The sequence below is a fragment of the Phoca vitulina genome, unplaced genomic scaffold (assembly GCF_004348235.1).
Source record: "Phoca vitulina isolate PV1807 unplaced genomic scaffold, GSC_HSeal_1.0 scaffold2, whole genome shotgun sequence".
Lineage (NCBI taxonomy): Eukaryota > Metazoa > Chordata > Mammalia > Carnivora > Phocidae > Phoca > Phoca vitulina.
Genome location: NW_022589705.1, coordinates 1,327,389 through 1,345,896, shown reverse-complemented (window position 1 = coordinate 1,345,896; position 18,508 = coordinate 1,327,389). Strand labels below are relative to the sequence as shown.

General features: G+C 51.0%; 1 protein-coding gene across 25 annotated transcripts in view; it reads left to right on the top strand.

Moving 5' to 3' along the window:
* PDE4DIP (phosphodiesterase 4D interacting protein) overlaps nt 1–17,540 on the top strand; it is a 205,597-nt gene extending 188,057 nt beyond the window's left edge. For 10 of the 25 annotated variants that reach the window (XM_032420209.1, XM_032420203.1, XM_032420231.1 and 7 more), the window contains 14 exons: nt 250–501; nt 1,507–1,638; nt 2,325–2,444; nt 4,108–4,297; nt 5,164–5,288; nt 8,298–8,522; nt 11,003–11,119; nt 11,687–11,913; nt 13,061–13,204; nt 14,250–14,388; nt 14,686–14,732; nt 15,009–15,035; nt 15,757–15,808; nt 16,532–17,540. In XM_032420209.1, the coding sequence (XP_032276100.1) occupies nt 250–501; nt 1,507–1,638; nt 2,325–2,444; nt 4,108–4,297; nt 5,164–5,288; nt 8,298–8,522; nt 11,003–11,119; nt 11,687–11,913; nt 13,061–13,204; nt 14,250–14,388; nt 14,686–14,732; nt 15,009–15,035; nt 15,757–15,808; nt 16,532–17,286 (2,552 nt within the window). In that variant the 3' untranslated portion in view covers nt 17,287–17,540. Of the gene's footprint in view, nt 1–249; nt 502–1,506; nt 1,639–2,324; nt 2,445–4,107; nt 4,298–5,163; nt 5,289–8,297; nt 8,523–11,002; nt 11,120–11,686; nt 11,914–13,060; nt 13,205–14,249; nt 14,389–14,685; nt 14,733–15,008; nt 15,036–15,756; nt 15,809–16,475 lie in introns of all 25 variants that reach the window. The other 15 variants (XM_032420405.1, XM_032420361.1, XM_032420331.1 and 12 more) reach the window with 5 other exon arrangements.
* The last annotated feature ends 968 nt before the right edge of the window (nt 17,541–18,508 follow it).

Here is an 18,508-nt window from a genome sequence, read left to right as displayed (position 1 = left end):
TTGTATACACTGGTGACTTTCAGATACTTTGTCCATCCCCTGCCTCTTGGTGTCTCATGCCAGCAAATACATGGGGTGAAAGTAACAGCCTGTAGGTTATGGTCTTCATCTAATTGGTATTCTGCAGTGGACTGGGATCTCCGACATGGCACATGTCCCCTTTAGTGTCCATTCTTAACAATCCCACACTTGTTTGCTGGTCCTTCCCTTCCAATCCTCTCTTCCTCACTCCGGTTTCTTTCTGCCCAGGTGTCAGCACGGTCCATCCTGCTTCCCCAGCTGCATTGCCAAGCAACCATTTAGAAGCCAGTTCTTCCCACTATCTCAACGCCACCCAGCCCCACTCTCCTCTGAGGGGCAGCACAGAACTGGGCAGAATCCTGGAGCCCGGCTACCTGGGCAGCGGCAGCCAGTGGGATGTGATGAGGCCTCAGAAAGGGAGTGTATCAGGCGACCTGTCCTCAGGATCCTCTGTGTGTCAGCTTAACTCCAAACCCACAGGTAAAACACAAAGCCGGGCAGGTCAGCCTGTGAAATGAAATCTCATTTAGAGTCTACCCCTCTCCTACCTGGGCAGGGGCATTTTTCATTTCTCTAGTCCCCGGCTCACACAGTGGGGGTAAAATGAAAGGGTCCTCTCCATGCTGGACCTTTCTAAGTGTCCCCCTTTGGCCTCCCTGCCCAGGGCCTCAGTGCTGTTCAGGGGACTGGGAAAGTCAGGGAGCCAATTGTGCTCTCACGTTCATGTCATTAACCACATAGGAGAAGTTTATATGCATGGACTTTTACCTTATGCCTCCTCTCTGAGGCTGGAGGAAGGGCTTGATGCCTAGTTAAAGAATGTTCAGTCAAGAATCAGTAAGAGAAATGGTATCAGGGTAGAGTGAGGTCTTCCCTAACACATTCAGGAGAGAAAGTCACACTCAGGTCACCACACTTTTCCAGATACTTCAGTTATTTTTCTAAACCATGTGGAACTCCCTCACACTCACCAGTTATACTGGTCACTGCATATTTTTATTTAAAACTCCCTCACACTTTGGGGTGCCTGGGTGGCTCAATCGGTTAAGCATCTGCCTTCGGCTCAGGTCATGATCTCAGGGTCCTGGGATTAAGTCCCCCATCGGGCTCCCTGCTCAGCGGGGAGCCTGCTTCTCCCTCTTCCTCTGCCCCTCCCTCCCCCGCTCCCCCGCTCATGTTCTCTGTCTCTCAAATAAATAAATAAATAAATAAATTTTAAAACTCCCTCACACTTACTGTGTGTAGGAGGAGGCCCGGGGACATGCTTCGCGCCAGGCTGTCCTGGGTTTGAGAGCCAGTTTACTCTTTAAGCAAAGTCACTGTGTTCCTGAGTGCCCACGTGAGAGAATGCAGTTGGTGGAAGGATGGGGATGTTCAGGGATCCTGCTGAGGGGCCACTGGCCGAGCCCCATCCCCACCTGGGCCCCCCTGGTGACCAGGATTCCCCATCTCCCACCTCCTTCCTGTCCTGCGGGATGGCTGCAGGGGCTGACCTGCTAGAAGAACATCTTGGGGAGATCCGGAACCTGCGCCAGCGCCTGGAGGAGTCCATCTGCATCAATGACCGCCTCCGGGAGCAGCTGGAACACCGGCTCAGCTGCGCAGCCCGTGGGAACGGTAGGAGAGGCCCAGAGCCGCCCGCTTCTGTCACGACTGGCGTACTTCTGAAGGGAGGGCCCTTAGGCTGAGCGGCCCGCTTTTCAAAGCACCTGCTAGGCTTTCCTCTACTTGCTCCTTCCACACAGCCCGGCAAGGCGGGTGGGGCAGGTCCTCTGATCCTCACTTTGTAGATAGACTGGAGCTAAGAGAGAACTTTCCTCCTGGCAAAACTAACAAGGTGTGTCCGCAGAGTGTCTGACTTCTCATCCCATCCTTAATCCGCTCATATAAGTGCCTGCTGACCTCTCCGGGCCTTGTCGTGGGATCGGCAGGTGGTAGAGCCAGGTCAGCGGGCACCCTCCCCCAGCCACTCGCCGAGGTGGCCTTTCTCCCGACACTCTCCTCTCAGGCTGCTGTCGCTTGGAGGCCGTTCCCCCTACATGCCCTTGTCCTGCCCGCAGCACACACGCTGCTATTGCGGGGCAAGCTACAGCTAGGGCACGTGGTGGGGCCCGCACAGAACCCACGGGTAGGAGGCCCACAGAAACCAGGCACTCGGCCCACCATGCTTGGGGGCCAGGCCTCGAGTACCCAGGCACTCCTGCTGGGTTGGAGCAGTATTTCTGGAGGTACAGAACAGGTGGCTTCTTGAAAGCATCTGTTACCCAAATGTGTAACGTGTCTGCTTGCACTTCCTGGGACAGGATCCACCTCTCATTTCTACAGTCCCGGCCTGGAACCCACACCTCAGCTCTACAACGAGAACAGAGTCCTTAAGGAAGAAAACCGGAGCCTTCAGGCTCAGCTGAGTCATGTTTCCAGAGGTGGGTGGTAAAAGCCACACGCTGTGCTCATTCCGGGTCCCTTTCCTCCTGGCCACACCAATCACCCCTTGAAGCCAAGAGAAGAAGGTGGACATAACAGCCAACCAGATCTGCCAACCCAAAGTCCCATGGCTGTGCTCAGTCTAGAAGGGGCTACTTCCTGAGAGGTCCCAACCATGGGCCCTCACGCTCCAAGGCTCTAGGGACAAAGATAGCTCTAGGAAATCCATCACCTCTGTGCAACCCATAGACATTCAGATATTCAGTCATTAGTTATGAAACTGGATACCAGTTAGGTGCCTGTTCTACCTGTCCAGACTTTACCGCAGCCTCGTGTGTCTCCCCCAGTACTGAGCTGCCATCCCCGGCTCCCACTATCGCCCCTCACTTACCCACTCTGGGCTCCTCTCTGCTCAGGAATCCTCAGGACTCTGTGTCTGGAGGCACCAGCCAAATGTCCTCCAGAGCGTTCCCAACACTATTTGATGGGCATCCAAGGGGGGAGGGGGCATCATTTCCTCGGGGACCTGGGAGCAGCTGACCTTAGTGTCAGTTGACTTGATCGAATCAATATATGATCAGTAACAAATTATATTTACGTGCAAATATTTGTTGAATAGCCATAAAAGACTAATAGTTTCCTAAAGGATTAAGCCCAGAATGAAAGAATGCTTGTGGAACAGGAAGAGAGACATCAAGTGATATTTCTAAATTTGCCTCTCCAGAGCAGGAAGATGTGAGGGGAAAGGTCACTGACGGGGAAGTAACGAGAGGTCACAGATAAGAGGGAAGGCACAGCTGCTAAACCCCCATTGCATGCCGGGACAGGCTAGCACAGACCTCACAGGGGAGAAGACACTAAGATGTGAATAAGCGCAGTCGGCCAGGCCCGGGGCCTTCCCCTGGACGACTGACAGCACCTGCAGCCTGATTCTCAGAGTCCCTGTCCATAGTCCCTGAGAAACCATGCAGATCATTGAGATGCCACAAGCCCAGAAAAGAACAGATGTCCCCATTTTCAAATTGATAAATATAATATATTCTAAAAACCGTAGACAAGAAATCTTGATGTTGGTCTTTGGCAAAATTCAAGAACGGATTATCACACAGAGGGTGTATGAACTTAGAAAATAGTGAGCATTAGAAACCACAGCGTTTTGGGCGCCTGGGTGGCTCGTCGGTTAAGCATCTGCCTTTGGCTCAGGTCATGGTCCCGGGGTCCTGGGATCGAGCCCCCGTGTCAGGTTCCCTGCTCAGCGGGGAGTCTGCTTCTCCCTCTCCCTCTGCCTCCTCCCCACTGCTCCTGCTCTGGCTCTCAAATAAATAAATAAAATCTTAGAAAGGAAGGGAGGAAGGAAGAAGGGAAGAAGGAAAGAAAGAAAGAAGGGAAGAAAGAAAGACCACAGCATTTTCTCTAAAAGCAGGGTAGACCTTGTAGACCTTATGAAATCAGAAGATCAAGGGCATTGCAAAGATGGAGGCTCCACATTCCCTAGGGCATGTGGATGTGGTGAGCCGACACCCTCTGCCTCCCCAAGCAGCTGCAGAATTAGCTGGCCTTCCTGTTGCCTTAGTTCTGTGTGTCAGGATCGATGAGCTTGGGCTCCTCTTCCTGCCAACCTCTGGCCCCACAGTATAAATCCTCCTGTGTTCTGCTCACCAGAGTGCTCCCAGGAGACGGAATGCCTGAGGGAGGCTCTGCTGTCCTCTCGAGCCCGGCTTCAAGAGTTGGAGATGGAGCTGGAGCACCAAAAGGGGGAACGGCAGCAGCTTCTGGAAGACTTGAAGGAGAAGCAGCAGGAGATCTTGCATTTCCAAGAGGAACGCCTGTCCCTCCAGGAGAAAGACTCCAGGTAAGAGGGAGCCCAATAAGAAGGAAAGTGGCCCTGTTTTCAGATTTAGAAGAAGGGATATTGGCAAGTCAGGTATTGGTGCCTTTTGGGACCCTCAGTTTCCCCTCTGCTATTCCTGATTTATGGATGACTTTGAGCAGAAGGAAGGACTTCTCAGGGAATGCCTTTTTCACTCCAAAGTTGGGAGAATAAAACCCTATTTTAGAAGGCTTCAGCATATCAGGGGCACCTGGGTGGCTCAGTTGGTTAAGTGTCTGGCTCTTGATTTTGGCTCAGATCATGATCTCCAAGTCCTGAGAACAAGCCCTGTGTTGGGCTTGGTGCTCAGCTTAGAGTCTGCTTGGGCTTCTTTCCCTCTTTCTCTCCCTCCTCCTCTGCCCCTCCTACCACTTGCACGCACACGCTCTCTGTCTCTCTCAAATCAATCAATCAATAAATCTTAAAAAAAAAAAAAAAAAGGTTTTCAGCATATCAGATCCTGGAGAAAAAATGTTCTCATCCTTCCAGTTAGTTTAAGGATATTAGTCTCACCGTAATGGAGGAAGCATCCTCACCAGCCGTCATGAGCATCCCCGGCATAAACCCTGTAACTGCCAGTCACCGTGAAAAGAACACTGTAGGGGCAGTAAGAATACGGAGCTGTGTGTCTGCTCCCAGCTAACGTAGCTAATGGCATGACTTTAAGCAAAGTTACTTCACCTCTCAGAGCTTGTTTCTACCTCTGTAAAATAAAAGGAACGGTCTTCACGGCCCCTGGGTTGACATCTCGGGCTAAAACACCGTGATGCAAAGGCGGGCTGACAGCAGGTTGCCTGGAGCGGCCGAGGGGCGCTGGCCGCTCAGAGGGCCTTGCTTCCCCCCTGCAGGCTGCAGCATAAGCTGGCCCTCCTGCAGCAACAGTGTGAAGATAAACAGCAGCTCTTCCAGTCCCTCCAGTCAGAGCTACAGATCTACGAGGCGCTTTATGGCAATTCCAAGAAGGGGCTGAAAGGTATGTGCCTCCCGTCCCCCCTCCCCCATGAGCTCCCTGCCCTTGCTTAGGATCCCGGTGAGGTCTTTACCCTGGGAGTTGTAGAGCTCTGGAAAGAGTTCTGCCTCGGAAACTCCCAGCCAGGTCTGGGGCTGCCAATGGGAACAGAGGGGTTCTCCCATGCGCAAAGCCCAGGGGTTGGTGACATGAGCAAGATCCAGCTGAGACATCCTTAAAAGTAGGCCACAAGAGTCCAACTCTGCCTACCTAGATGGCCAGAGAAAAGTGGATCAGAGTCCAGCTTATACAGTGATTTTTTTTTTTAAATTCAAAGAACTGTTCTGATGGCACCATCATGTGAGAAGGTCTTGAATATTGTGACTAATACAGATTGACCACCCATGCAGCCAGTACAGCGGGCAGCCTGCCCCCACCCCAACCCGTTACCCAGGGAGAGAATGAAAAGATGCAAAACATTTACAGAAGTACCTCTATTAGGGTCTACATGTCAAGCCTGGATTTAAATTTTAAACCGTTTTTATTGAGAACTTTTGCCACCTGCTAAAATACTGATCTAATGTTGGAGGAGAATCTTCTTCTATTTCCCCATTGTTGTACAAATGGGAGAGGGTATTCTAAACATCAAGTTAATAACTCCAACCAGGCTAAAACAGAGGACTGATGTCAATATGATGAAATTTAGAAAAGATAAAAAAAGAAAAACCAAAAAACCTTGAGTTTGATTAAAAATATCAGTGGTAGAGGTACAGGATGGGGAGGCCTGGCTCTCTAGCCATTCGTGAGCTTGAGGATGGGGAGTTAGTTAGAAACCCACTGGGACAAGGAACTTGTAGGCAAAGGTTGCTACAAAAGCCAATTCAACCTGAGACCGCAGTAGGGTAAGAGTGGTGTCCATATGAAGAGACCATGTCAGAAATATTGTTAGATTGTGGGGCACCATCTTGTAAAAGGGACATTGGCAAACCAGGGAACATAGTGAAGACAGGGGCCACCATGCCGGGAGACCAGAAATCTCGAGCTGTCAGAGAAACTAACCAATTTTAGGCCTGGAAAAGATCACAAGGTGATGAGAACTGGCTTTAAATATTTGAAGAACTATCAGGTGAAAAAGAGCTGATGTGTTTGGTGTCCCTTTAGAGGGCTGAACAAGAGTCAAAGGATGAAGGGCAGTGGAATTTGGACTTACATAATTTATGCCTTCCTACCCCTAGAACCTTCTAGTTTGTGAAGGAATAAGCTTCCCATCCAAGCCCCCTTTACATAGAAAGGGATGACTTGTCAAGGATCCCATAGAAACAGCTCTTGCTTTGGATGGGATGTTGGCTCTCTAAGCCTTTCAATTCTAATTTTTTTTTTATTTTATGTTTAAAAATTCCTTAGGCAATATGGAATTTTCAATATTCAGCCAAATTTGCATTTTCATAAAACCTGATTGGATTTCCTAATTTGCTGATGAGAAGGTGAACCAGAACTTGAAGAAGTATCAGGCACACCGCAGGCTGAGAGAAGAGCTTATGTGCGCTCATGGGAGCGTCGGGTCCAACCTGCCTGTGGGAGAGCTTTGTATCAGGGAGTGTGAGAAGTCAGGTCAGTTGATGAGACAGCTACCAGTATATAGAGGACCTAGAAAGTACGGTGAAAGTTTACATTCTACATAGCAGGCCATGGAAAATGAGTATGTTTTTCCAAGCAAAATAGGTACTTGATGGGAACAGAACTCTCAGACGGTAGGACTGGTGGGACACGCTGGAGTCAGGAGACATTGGAATCAGGGAAACCCACTGAATGGGGGCGGTTATAGGGCATTTATGTGAGGAGAGTCTGATATAAGGTGCTATTGGGAAGATAAAGAGGAATGGATAGATGGACAACATTTTTTAAAAATAAGCAAAACTTTGTGAGAATTTGGATGTAGGGAAAGAAAGATAGGAAGGAGCTTCATGGAGCTTTGGGGTTAGTATCTAGAAACCACTTCATCCTGACTACATCTTCTTTCATGCCTTTCTCCCTTCTTATAGGTGTTTTAGGAGTCATTTCAAAGCTACTACCACTAAAGCCCCATAGTTTCTTATCCTTAATTCTATAATCCTGTGAGAACCATGAATTCTGTGATATCTCTTTCATATACTCATTTGGTCACAAAACCTATCTGAACTGACTGAAAGGGTATTCACAGTCTTTACTTCCCCACTCAGTGATAATGTTCACCCAGCTCATCACAGAAATATGAATGTATTTGACTAAAGGCCTGTGGCTCAGATGCAACCCTGTGCACGCGCTACATGATAGATGGTATATGGATCCCATTGCCTTCCTACACACCCAAACAAATCCGACTTTTTGAAATATATTTGGCTTCAAGGTTTCAGATAAGATATGTGGTCTTGTAAAATATTGCTTAGCTCTCTTCATCCCCGGTATGAAGAAACAGACTGCGTGTGGCAAATGGAGGTAAAAAACAAAACAAAACATGGCGAAGTAGAACAGTTCAGTGAGTTGTGACCCCCGGCCTCTAGCGGGGACTCCCATTCCTACATGCTGCCAAAGGCCTGGTGCCTCCTCTCCTCCCCTGGCGGCCTCCTCCTCCTCTCCGCGGTGACTCCTGAGCATGGAGGCATCAACTCTCCTTCTCCCTCATCCCCTGCCCTTCTCTAGCGCAGTGCTGACCCCCTATCTCGGAAGACCCCACTCCCTGGCCTGTAGGACTAGGGTTCCCGTGGAAGTGGAGTAATAATAGGCCTTGACCGCACCTGCTCAACCAAGGCTCTCCAGACGCAGGTGGGTCACGGGAGCCTCAGGGAAATTCCCGTGTGCAGTATATCTCACTCAGTGCGTGCCAGGCCCCACACGGGCAAAGGGGCAGCTCCATCCCAGATGTGTTGCCTGGGACCCTGAGAGGACAGCGGGGTCCCGAGCTAAAAGGAATGTCCCAGACGAGTGTTCTGACAAATACTTGGAAAAGCTTAGATCCCAGCCACCAGACCAGACCCCTCCTCTCTCTTCTTTCAGCTTCCACCTGGGATGCTGGGCATCAGGTTCCTTCGAGCAGTGACTTGAGCCAGCTGGTGGCAGAGATCCGAGCTTTGCGAGGGCAGCTGGAGCGAAGCATCCAGGTGAACAACTGTCTGCGACAGCAGCTGGAGCAGCAGTTGGACAGCGAGGGGGGCAAAGCCAGCCTCAGCCACTCCTCCGCCAACCAGGAGGACCCTGGAAACAAGCAACTGCTCTTCCAAGGTGGGAAGGACAGGGGGACCGGGACAGCTGTAGCCAGGGGGGCGGGGGCCAGGACGTCTGTGGTGGAAGGGACCGGCTTCCCTCTTCCACACTCCTTAGGGTCAGGGTGAAATCGGAGGCGTTTCAGTGTCCAGCCTCGGGCAAGGGGGAGGGATTGAGGGTCACAGCTCGCTAGGGCTCCAGACTCTGAGTTTGCACGTGCACGTTGCTTGCCTTGGGCAAGGTGTTTGAAGTCAGGTACTTAAGCCTTACCTTCCTCATCTTCAAGATGAGGATAATAATCATATATATGTTGTATGGCCATTTGGAGCATTAAGTGGAATAATTTACAAGTGCCTGACACGATAAGGATTGCTCCACAGTTAACAGCTGTGTATGTTAGTATCTCTTTCTTGTATTTGTGGAGTGCTTTAAAATTTACCACGCGTTTTCAAACAATTTTTCAAAGTCTTTCATCCGAGAGGTAAGGGAGGGTTTACTCTCAGTATTTCAGTATGGGAAAACTTTGGCATTGAGATGTTAACCCTCACACCAAGGTTGGCAGCAGCTAAGACCCGACCCAGGATTCTAACCAGATGTTTTGGTTTCCAGCCCCCGTCCTTCCTCCTCACTATGCTCTGTCTCGGTGTAGCTGGCCTTCCAGATCCCCATTCCCTGATGGGAGGGGAACTCAGCTGAGTGGAAACTGTTCCAGTCCGGGAGGCTGTCATCCCCTCTCCTGCTTGCCTGCTCTCTCCCTCTTGTCAAAGTCCTTCAGCCAGCCCCCTTTGCCTAGCTTCAATCTGAATGTTAATACAGCCCCCCAATCTTGACACACTCAGATCAACTTCCTCTTCTTTCTCTTCTTCTTCTTTTTTTTTTTTTTTAAGATTTTATTTATTTATTTGACAGAGAGAGACAAAGTGAGAGAGGGAACACAAGCAGGAGGAGTGAGAGAGAGAGAAGCAGGCTTCCCGCTGAGCAGGGAGCCCGATACGGGGCTCAATCCGAGGACCCCGGGATCATGACCTAAGCGGAAGGCAGATGCTTAACAACTGAATCACCCAGGCACCCCTTTTCTCTTCTTTTTTTAATTCACCAGCTCCTCTCACCTCCAGGGCCCTATTTTCGATTATATTTCAACAGAAGCCATTTCTGTTTGGGATTATCTAAAGCTGAGCTTTCAAACACCTTCCTGCCTGCTTTTCCTGGGGCATGTTAATCCTTAGCTTTCCCCCCCTGGTCCTGCGAGACTTTCACTGATTAGACAATGACCTCACTTGTCAAATGAAGTTGACGCTTCCAAGATCCTGTGTTGTGGCCATTAGATAAGAAGGTGTCACGCGGACTGTGGCCCGTAGAAACTGCCTGGCTCCACCCGGGCTGCCGTGATGGTTGTAGTGTTGTTATGACCCCTCACTCTGCCCTCCTACCCGGCGCCCCCACGACCCCAGCCAGGACTCAGCCCCAGCAACTCCACCACTGCTCCTGCCGCTCACTCGCCCCAGACGCCTGAGCTGGAGAGCTGGTTCTAAGCCACCTCCTGAGCAGGATTGTCCCTGTCCTCTCTCTTTTCCAGTTCTTCCGCTGTAGGATTGCTGCCTGGTCTCCAGGAGGGCGTCTCTCGCCCTCCACACCTTCTCATCCTACTCCATTTTTTCCAGCGCTAACTCATCAGAACGGTGATTGGAGTGCTAGTTTAATCGCCCACAAGTCCATTCATCCTTTGATTCAGTATTTTTGACACATATACTATGCATATGGGATGTGGAAATATTGGGGCTCAGAGCTGATGGCCAAGAAAGAATTCTTAAGACATTTTTGGTGCAAAAAGGTGTTTTTATTATAGCACGGGGACAGGACCCATGGGCAGAAGAGCTGCGCTGGGGTTGTGAGGAGCCGTTGGTTATACACTTTGGAGTTGGGGGAGGTAGAGGCAAAGGGAAGTTTCCAAAAGGACTTTAATATGCTAAAGAAGACTCATGGGATACTGGAGGCCTGGCTATTGTCAAGCTAAGACTGTTTTTCCCTCTAGTAGGTCATTAAGACAGTTGGGAGTTCCTGAAGTAACGTCTTACTCTGCCCGCCTCAAGTATTTGTCCCTGGGCTGCAGGTTGTAAGGACATTTAACTTGATCTACATCTCCTTTTGCCTTTGTTCTCCACATCATAGGTGTGCATATTTATACTTAGTTACAAGGCAGTGTATTAGAAATTGCACACATAATTATATTCAAAACGCAGGTTAGAAAAATGCACCTAATAATTTTTCAGACCAGAAGTTTCTTCTCATGGAACATGCTTCCATTAAAGGAACATGTTCTTGTTCCAAACTAAGGGATGTGTTTGCTGTTGCTTACAATCATGGTCTGGGAGTGACGACGGTGTAAGAGACAAACCACACTGCCTTAGATCTCTGCTGGTGAAGACTAGGCTGTGCATGGGCTTGGTGAGCAGTGCGTTCCAGGGTTCCTGAAAACTGTTTTTGTCTTTACGCCCTAGACTCCATTGCTTCCCCTCCAGTACGAGATGTTGGCATGAATTCTCCAGCGCTCGTGTTCCCTAGCCCTTCTCCCGCTGCTCCTGGCTCAGAGACCGCCATCTTCAATAAGACAAATGGTAAATATGGCAACTGAAGGATTCAGGGACTGACGATGTAAAATTACCAATGCAAGTAACTTTTGGTTACTAATGGACACATTATCTGATTGTAGAGATTTTTCTCCCCAGGTCCCAAGGTCTTCAGCCCTACTCATTCCACCTTCTATGGCCACCTTTTTTGCCATTATTCTTCCTCCTGTGGTTTTTCCTATTGCTCTGTTGTACTTCATTGTACAGTGCTCTCTCCCTCCTTGAAAGTGCTCTCTGTGTCCAGCTTAATTTGTCTGTGTCTTCTTCACCGGAAATTAAAAACTTTCTGTTAAAATCATATTTGTCCTGGATATTTCATTTGTCAATAAGGATAAAATTTGCCTCCTGGCCATTTTATCATTATGAGATGATGTAAGAAAGGTTATAAAAACATAGAACCCAGAAATCTATGGACTTCATACCTCGCTTGTACTTTCCCAGAGTGCCTTTCCTGTTCCTAGCCTCTTTCACTATTTGATGTCTATTTTAGAATGGACTGGACTGAGGATATGCTTATCACTGTGGATTCTATGTTGTTCTGGTTTTGTTTTTCAGAGCTGGATTTGGATGCTTCTGCAGTAATGAAGAATCCTCCCAAGCTGGAGGGCGAAGCTACTGATGGTTCTTTTGCCAATAAACATGGCCGCCATGTCATTGGCCACGTTGATGACTACAGTGCTCTACGACAGCAGATAGGGGAGGGCAGACTGCTGGTCAAAAAGATAGCAGCTCTTGTGAGATCAGCCTGCACCTTCCCAGGCCTTGAAACTCAGGGCACAGAGGTAATCACATTGTAGATCTTAGGTGCTCCTTTTCCTTGTGCCCTTTCTCCTGATCTTAGCTCCTTCTCCCACTGCACATCTCCCACAGCTGAGGCTACATCTTCTGCTTACGCCCAGCCAGGCCTTTCTTCTCCATCTCCCATTTTCACTATAAACTCTGCTCTGACTGATTTTTCCTCTCAGAAACACAGAAGAGCTTGAGGAGCATTGTCATCCTCATCTGTAGGACATTTGCTGAGTATTGGCTTATGTGTGGTGCTCTACTGAGCACCCTTTGTTCGCTTATTATCTGGTCCAGTCACCCTGGCACATGGTCATCTGTGGGCAGAGTAAAACCACTGAATCAGGTGGCTGGAAATTCAAGATCTGCATCCAAATGGGCCACATGTTGTAGAAGGGGTGAGAGGCCTGGCAGCCACGGGATTTCTCTGTGCAGACTGAGCAGGGGAGGGAAACGGGCAGTGTGCCTTCTCAGAGTACTTCCCTGTTCAGAGAACAGGTACCGGCTGCCGTGCTGTCTGAGCCACTGGAGACGCATGGACATGCAGGGACAGCCCTGTCCCCAGGAGCCCCCAACCCAGAGAGAAGGCCAAACATCCAAGTAAATAAGGACAACAGGCGGCCTGGGCTCAGTATCAGAAGCCATCCTCTGAGTTGTGAGGGCACGAACACAGAAGGGGTCATTGTGCCAGGCAAGGAAAGTCACAGGCTCCTAGAGGAACCACTAGGGGGATACACAGGCTTTCTGGGTGATGGAGGGTAGCATTCCAGGTAAAGGGAATGGCATTTCAGTCCTTGGAGCTACAAATAGTTCAGCCCATCTGAAGCAAAAGGTATGATTTAGAGATGTGCACGGGGGTGCCAGGGCAAAAATCAGGGACCTTAGACCCGAGAGCACGGAGCAGGACTAGAAGCTTACAGAGAGTATGACAGAAGCCGGAATCTAGTGATTCTTGCAAGTTGGAGGTCACTGCTAAGGTGGAGATTCTGGGCTTCCAGGTTAAAAAAGGGTTTCACAGGATCAAGCAGGCCCGAGCCTGTGCCTCCCTCACGAAGGAAACCTGAGCCCTGTGCTGGAGGAAGGGGGAGCGGGAGAGAGCGCTCTCTCAGCCTTGGTGGTGCCCAGGGCTACATCCCCTCTCCCCAGGTGCCAGGCAGAGAAGGCATCCATGAACTTGGAAGCAGCGCCCAGGCCCTGCAGCACATGCTGGAGGAGTCGGCCTCCCTCCTCACCATGTTCTGGCGAGCGGCCCTGCCCAGCTCCCCCGGCCCTGCCCTGTCTGGCAGCACGGTGAGTGGCGGCCTCCTTCACCGCTTTTGCCCCAAATGCCATTCTGCCTCCTTAGTTCCGCAAGTCCTAAAGGTCAGGAGCTGGACAGCTGAGTTGGGACTGAGGGGCCTTAGGGGCGCGTCCCCGGGGAAGACCTGTCATCCGTGGTGGTGGCTGGCAGTGCAGCTCTGATGACATCCCTTCTCCACCCCCCACCCCCCAGCAAAGAGGGAAGGACAGAATAGGTAGAGGGCAGACGCATGAGAACCCCGGCGACCAGGAATGTTCAGGTTCTTACACTTTTGGAACTTAGCTGAGCTGAAAAATTTAGGGACCTGTGAAAATGTCAACAACTCCTTTCGCCGTGCCACCCCCACAGAATGAGATGACCAGCCTCCTTGAGCCACCCACTGCACCATTCCAATATACAGCGCCCCTCCACATCTCTGGGCCAGGCCTGGGACAGTCAGCCTCCCCACCCGCCAGGTGCCCTCAGCCTCGAGGCCTGGACTCTGGGTAGTGGGAGCCTGGACAGGAAGGTTTCTCAATTTAACCCCCCACCGCCCTCCCCAGGATTCTAAGGCCAGATTAAAGTCACGGACACCTTATGGGCCCAAACAATGCCAGTTCCGAGGGAGAGGGTGTTTTGCCATCTTGAAGGTCCAAAGATTTACAAAATCGCAGACTGTCTCCCCAGGCATAACATTCCCAACCAGCAAGGCTTCTCCGAGATGCCAGGGCACTAGAATTGGTGTCAGTGCTAAGTGTGTGCTCTTGTACCACCACTGGGGGTCCTGGGGCTGTCCTGGGGTCAGTTCTCCTCAAAAACGGGGATGGAGGCCTGTGTCCATCGGCATGGGGGCTCCCAGGTTCTCAGGGTTCTGACCTAATGGCCTCATTCTAAGCGGGCCTCAGCTGGAGGGTTTTAGAGGCTTTCATGGAGGGACTCCAGTCCAGAAATCGTTTAGAAGATTGTGGAATCCCACTTTTGATTTTCAGGAGCCACAAAGCATGGGGTGCTTTAGGCCTTCTGACCATTGACAGAAAGCCTGGTTCCCTTCCCCAGGGACAGTCCATGAAAAGGGAACTTCTGGAACTGAGAACCAAACTGTCCAAACAGGAGAGTCTCCTTCAGAGCACAGTGGAGCGTCTGAAGACCGCCAACCAGCAGAAGGAGAGCATGGAGCAGTTCATCTTCAGCCAGTGTGGGTGCCCCCAAGCCTGGGGATGGGAGAGGAAATTGGGGGTGGGGGGACTTCCAGACTCCCCACTTGTGCTGCAGATGGACCGTGACCAGAGAGACTGGGCGGGGGGGGTGGTGCAGACCGAGGTAATGTCCCCAAACCTCCTGTGCCATGAGTAATTGTGGATGCAGAGGGAGGGGCACTGGGGGCAGCAGGAGACCCTGAGCTGGGCGACCAGAAAGACACCCTTTAGAACACACCAGGCAAGTATGGGCCCAGCTGGTCACTTCTGCCTGTTGTGCTGTTTTGTTGTTTCAGTGACCAGGACACATGATGTTTTGAAGAAGGCAAGGACTAATTTGGAGGTAAGGAGACTATTGCACCCGCCGGAGCCACAGAACCCAGGCCCAACCCATCCCAAATCAATCCCCACCTACCTTCAGAGTCTGCAATGATCCCGGACCCGCTCTGACCTTCCCGGAGAGGATTTCCGGTCCACTCCTAGGACTCAGGTCCTCACTAAGTGTCCTTGTAGCTTCGCTCCCCATCACCTCTCCCACCCCAGTCAGTCCCCTGCCATCTCCTCTCCTTGTCACATTGTCACCCTCTTCTCTTCTCACCCCACTTCTTCCCTCCTTTAGGCCAAGTCAGGAGTCCCAGGAAAGCAAGTGAGTTGATTCCCAAGGTCAGAGGACATGGAGAGTCGGCCTCTGAATTAGCTTCCAGGAAAGGGCCCTGGGGCCAGCTCAGTGTTTCCTCTAGCACCTCTCACTTCACGACAAAATAAACCCCAGATGCCATCGAGTCGGTTGACTCCACTGCACACTCCATCGGCAGAGAACAGCCATTCAGTTTTGATCTTTCTTTTTCCAAAGAAAACCACTGGGTCTTCTCGACCTAAAAGAGAATTTGATAATAAATAAAAATGACACTTGAAGGGAAACATTTTGTGTATACAGCAGCTACTCTGTACGTTTACTTCAAATACTAACCCATTCCCTAGCAAGTAAGCTGAAGTGTGGCCAATGGCTTGTAAATCAGAAACTAAACCTCTAGGTAAGGCACCTGGGTGGCCAGGCAGTTGAGCATCTGACTTGATCTCGGCTCAGGTCTTACCTCATGGCTGTGGCTTCAAGCCCTGTGTTGGGCTCCATGGTAGGCATGGAGATTACTTAAAAAAGAATAAAGAAAGAAACTAAACCCTTCACTTGGACTTTAAAGCTCTGCCGTAAGCTATTGGGCCAATTCCTAGGAATGTTCCTTAGGGAACCTGAGAGAATGTTGATCCCACAGTATGAAAATGACTTCATGACTTCACCCTCCTTTTTTGGGGGGCGAATTCCCTTTTGTTGTTCTCTGATGATTCCTTTCTTTCCTGAGCCTGTTTAGAAGAACACATACAAGATGGCCTCTGTAAAGCCTTATTCCTGCCCCAGCAAAGGTAACCCAATAGTCCCACATACCCACTGGCTTCCCCTTGTTCGGAAGTTTCCTCTGCACTTCCCAGAGACCAATGGAAAGGGCCCGAGGCCTGGGTTCTAATCCCAGGCTTGTCACTAACTGGCCCTGTGGCTGGCCCCTCAGTGTCGGTGAGCCCGCCGCCCCTCATCTGTAAGAGGTGGCACTAGACGTTGGGCGGGGGCGGTTTCTGAGCTCCCTGCTGATGGGGCCCCTCCCTCTCCTCATTAAGTAAGTGGGACATGAACTTAACAGGGGACTTCGCTGCACAACATCCTCTCCTTCCTACCACAGGCTGTTTCTATGTGGGCATGTTTCATACTAAGCACATCGGTTCCCGGGAGGTCACAAAAGCCATCATTTTGCTCCAAGTGAACTGGGGAGCAAACTGGCCTGTGAGGAGGGAGTGTGGGATCTGGGCACCTGGTGTGCAGTGGCTCTGAGCAGGGCCATCACCCGCCCGAGGTGGTGGGGAACTTTCCCTCTCACCTGGTGGCACCTCGGGACCGCGCCCCTTCCCCCGGGCGCATCCTTCTGTCAGGCTCTCTCTGAGCTCCCGGCTCTGCCACCGCCCAGTGCTCACTGCAGCTCAGGGAGCCACCAGCAGGCCCTGATCCTGGACTCTCACCTTGTTCTGTTTCTGTCTCCAGGTGAAGTCCCTAAGGGCTCTGCCGTGCACCCCAGTCGTGTGACCCTTGCCTTCCAGGAGCCACGCAAGAAGAGGAGCCGCCAGAGGTCTTGCCAACAGCCGGAAGGATGGGCCTGCCCCCCTTCAGTGCAGATCCCAATCTGCTGAGGAGACCTGGACCCCACTCCTCCGCACCTGCTGGAGGGTCCAGGAGGAGTCAGAGGCTGGCCCGGTGGAGGAGGGCGGAGCGCAGACAGCCTCTCCTATGGCTAAGGGACACCATCGGCCAGGGGCTGCTCAGCCCCGCACTGAGCAAACACACTCGGTCTGGAGAGGGGCTCGTGACACTGCTTCTTAGCGCCGCACTGGCCTGGGGACTGGCAACGGCCACTTCTCGCTCCAGCGCCCGTCCTCAGATGGTCGCTCGGGGGACACAGGGCCCTGCTGCCTACAGATGTGACACCTGGTCCCCACACGGGAGCCCTCGGCCCGTTCCACAGCCCACGAGTGACAGCGGTGCCCTGAGGGCCAGTGGGGCTCAGCCAGCACGACTCCCAGATCCACGCTTCCCCGGGGCCAGCTCAGCCGGGCCGCCGTCAGGCTGCGCGTCAGTCTACACCACTGCTCCTGAGTGCTTTGAATGCACATGGCCAAAGCACTGGCTTCCCACGCACCATCTCCTGCTTAGCCTAGCACCTCCTAGTTCCCTTCTTTTAGGATCTCCGAAGTGTGGCCACCTCGCTCTGAATATGCTGTCCCCTTTCATCACCCTAACTCCTCTCTGGGGAACTGGGACTCGTGGCCAGGCCAAGCCCAGTGAAAGTTGTGTGTAAGACAAACCAGTGATCATTTTGAAGTGGCACCTGAGAAGCCCCCAGTTGTGGGAAAGCCTAGTCTGTGTCCTGACAGTGCTTTAGAAGGCGTGCACGTGTGTATAAATGTACCATAGATATTTATATATGTTGCTATAGCGATATGTTGAGGGCAACATAACTGGTGGACAGGGTCTGGTAGAGGAAATGAAACACGGTCTTTTTGGTGGCTATGAAAGGAAAATGTGTATAAAGAAATAAAACGTTTTTCCTCACCTGCTCTGTTTCTGATTTCAGCACCAGTCTCTAGGCTGAGTGTGTAAGAGTAGGAAAGGCACACTGTCCCTAAGAAGGTCATAGTCTAAGGCTTGGAGTCTAAGTTTAAGGGAAGAAGTTTTGCCTTCTTCGTCATTTTGTAAAAATCCCCAATCTAAAAATAGAAGAGAGTGGTTCTTAGATTTGGAGAGCCTTAGAATCAGCTGTGGAGATCATAGAAGCCACTTCCTTGGTCCCAATCCCAAGAGATTTCGTTGGTGTGGGGCCCCAGAATGTGCATCTCTTACATAAATACCCCAGGTGATTCTGATGCGGGTGGGCTGTAGACCACAGCTGAAAACTGTTGTTCTCTAACATTGACCCAAAAGTATAAATAGTTTTCTTTAAAGATTTTATTTATCTGACAGAGAGCACAAGCAGGGGGAGTGGCATGGAGAGGGAGAAGGAAAAGCAGACTTCCTGCTGAGCAGGGAGACCAATGTGGGGCTCAATCCCAGGACCCCGGGACCATCACCTGAGCCGAAGGCAGACACTTAATGACTGAGCCACCCAGGTGCCCCCAGTTGTTTTACTTTCACTGATAACCCTCAGTTGAAAAGTGTATAAGTCCTTCCATAAATGTTGGCATAGAGATCTGCAAATATTCCTTGGGAAGAGTCCTTAGTGACATCCTTTTGCTTTCCAAGAATTACTATAAAACTATCACTCCACAATTATTTCCTAGACAGAGTTAAAACCACGGACAGTAACAACAAAACCCTCAAATACGATCCTCACAACCATCACCACCACCACCAGTAACAAAAAGACCCAAGAAAAGACTCCCACCCAAGGTAGGGCTGTCCCCTACTTTTACAGTTGATGGAGTGACCGCCCATCCGCTCTCACGCTCTGTTGTTCAAGTGTTTCCACGAAGGCCTTCGGCCGTCGATAGAGAGGACCTCACTGGCCCAATCAGCCAAATGGA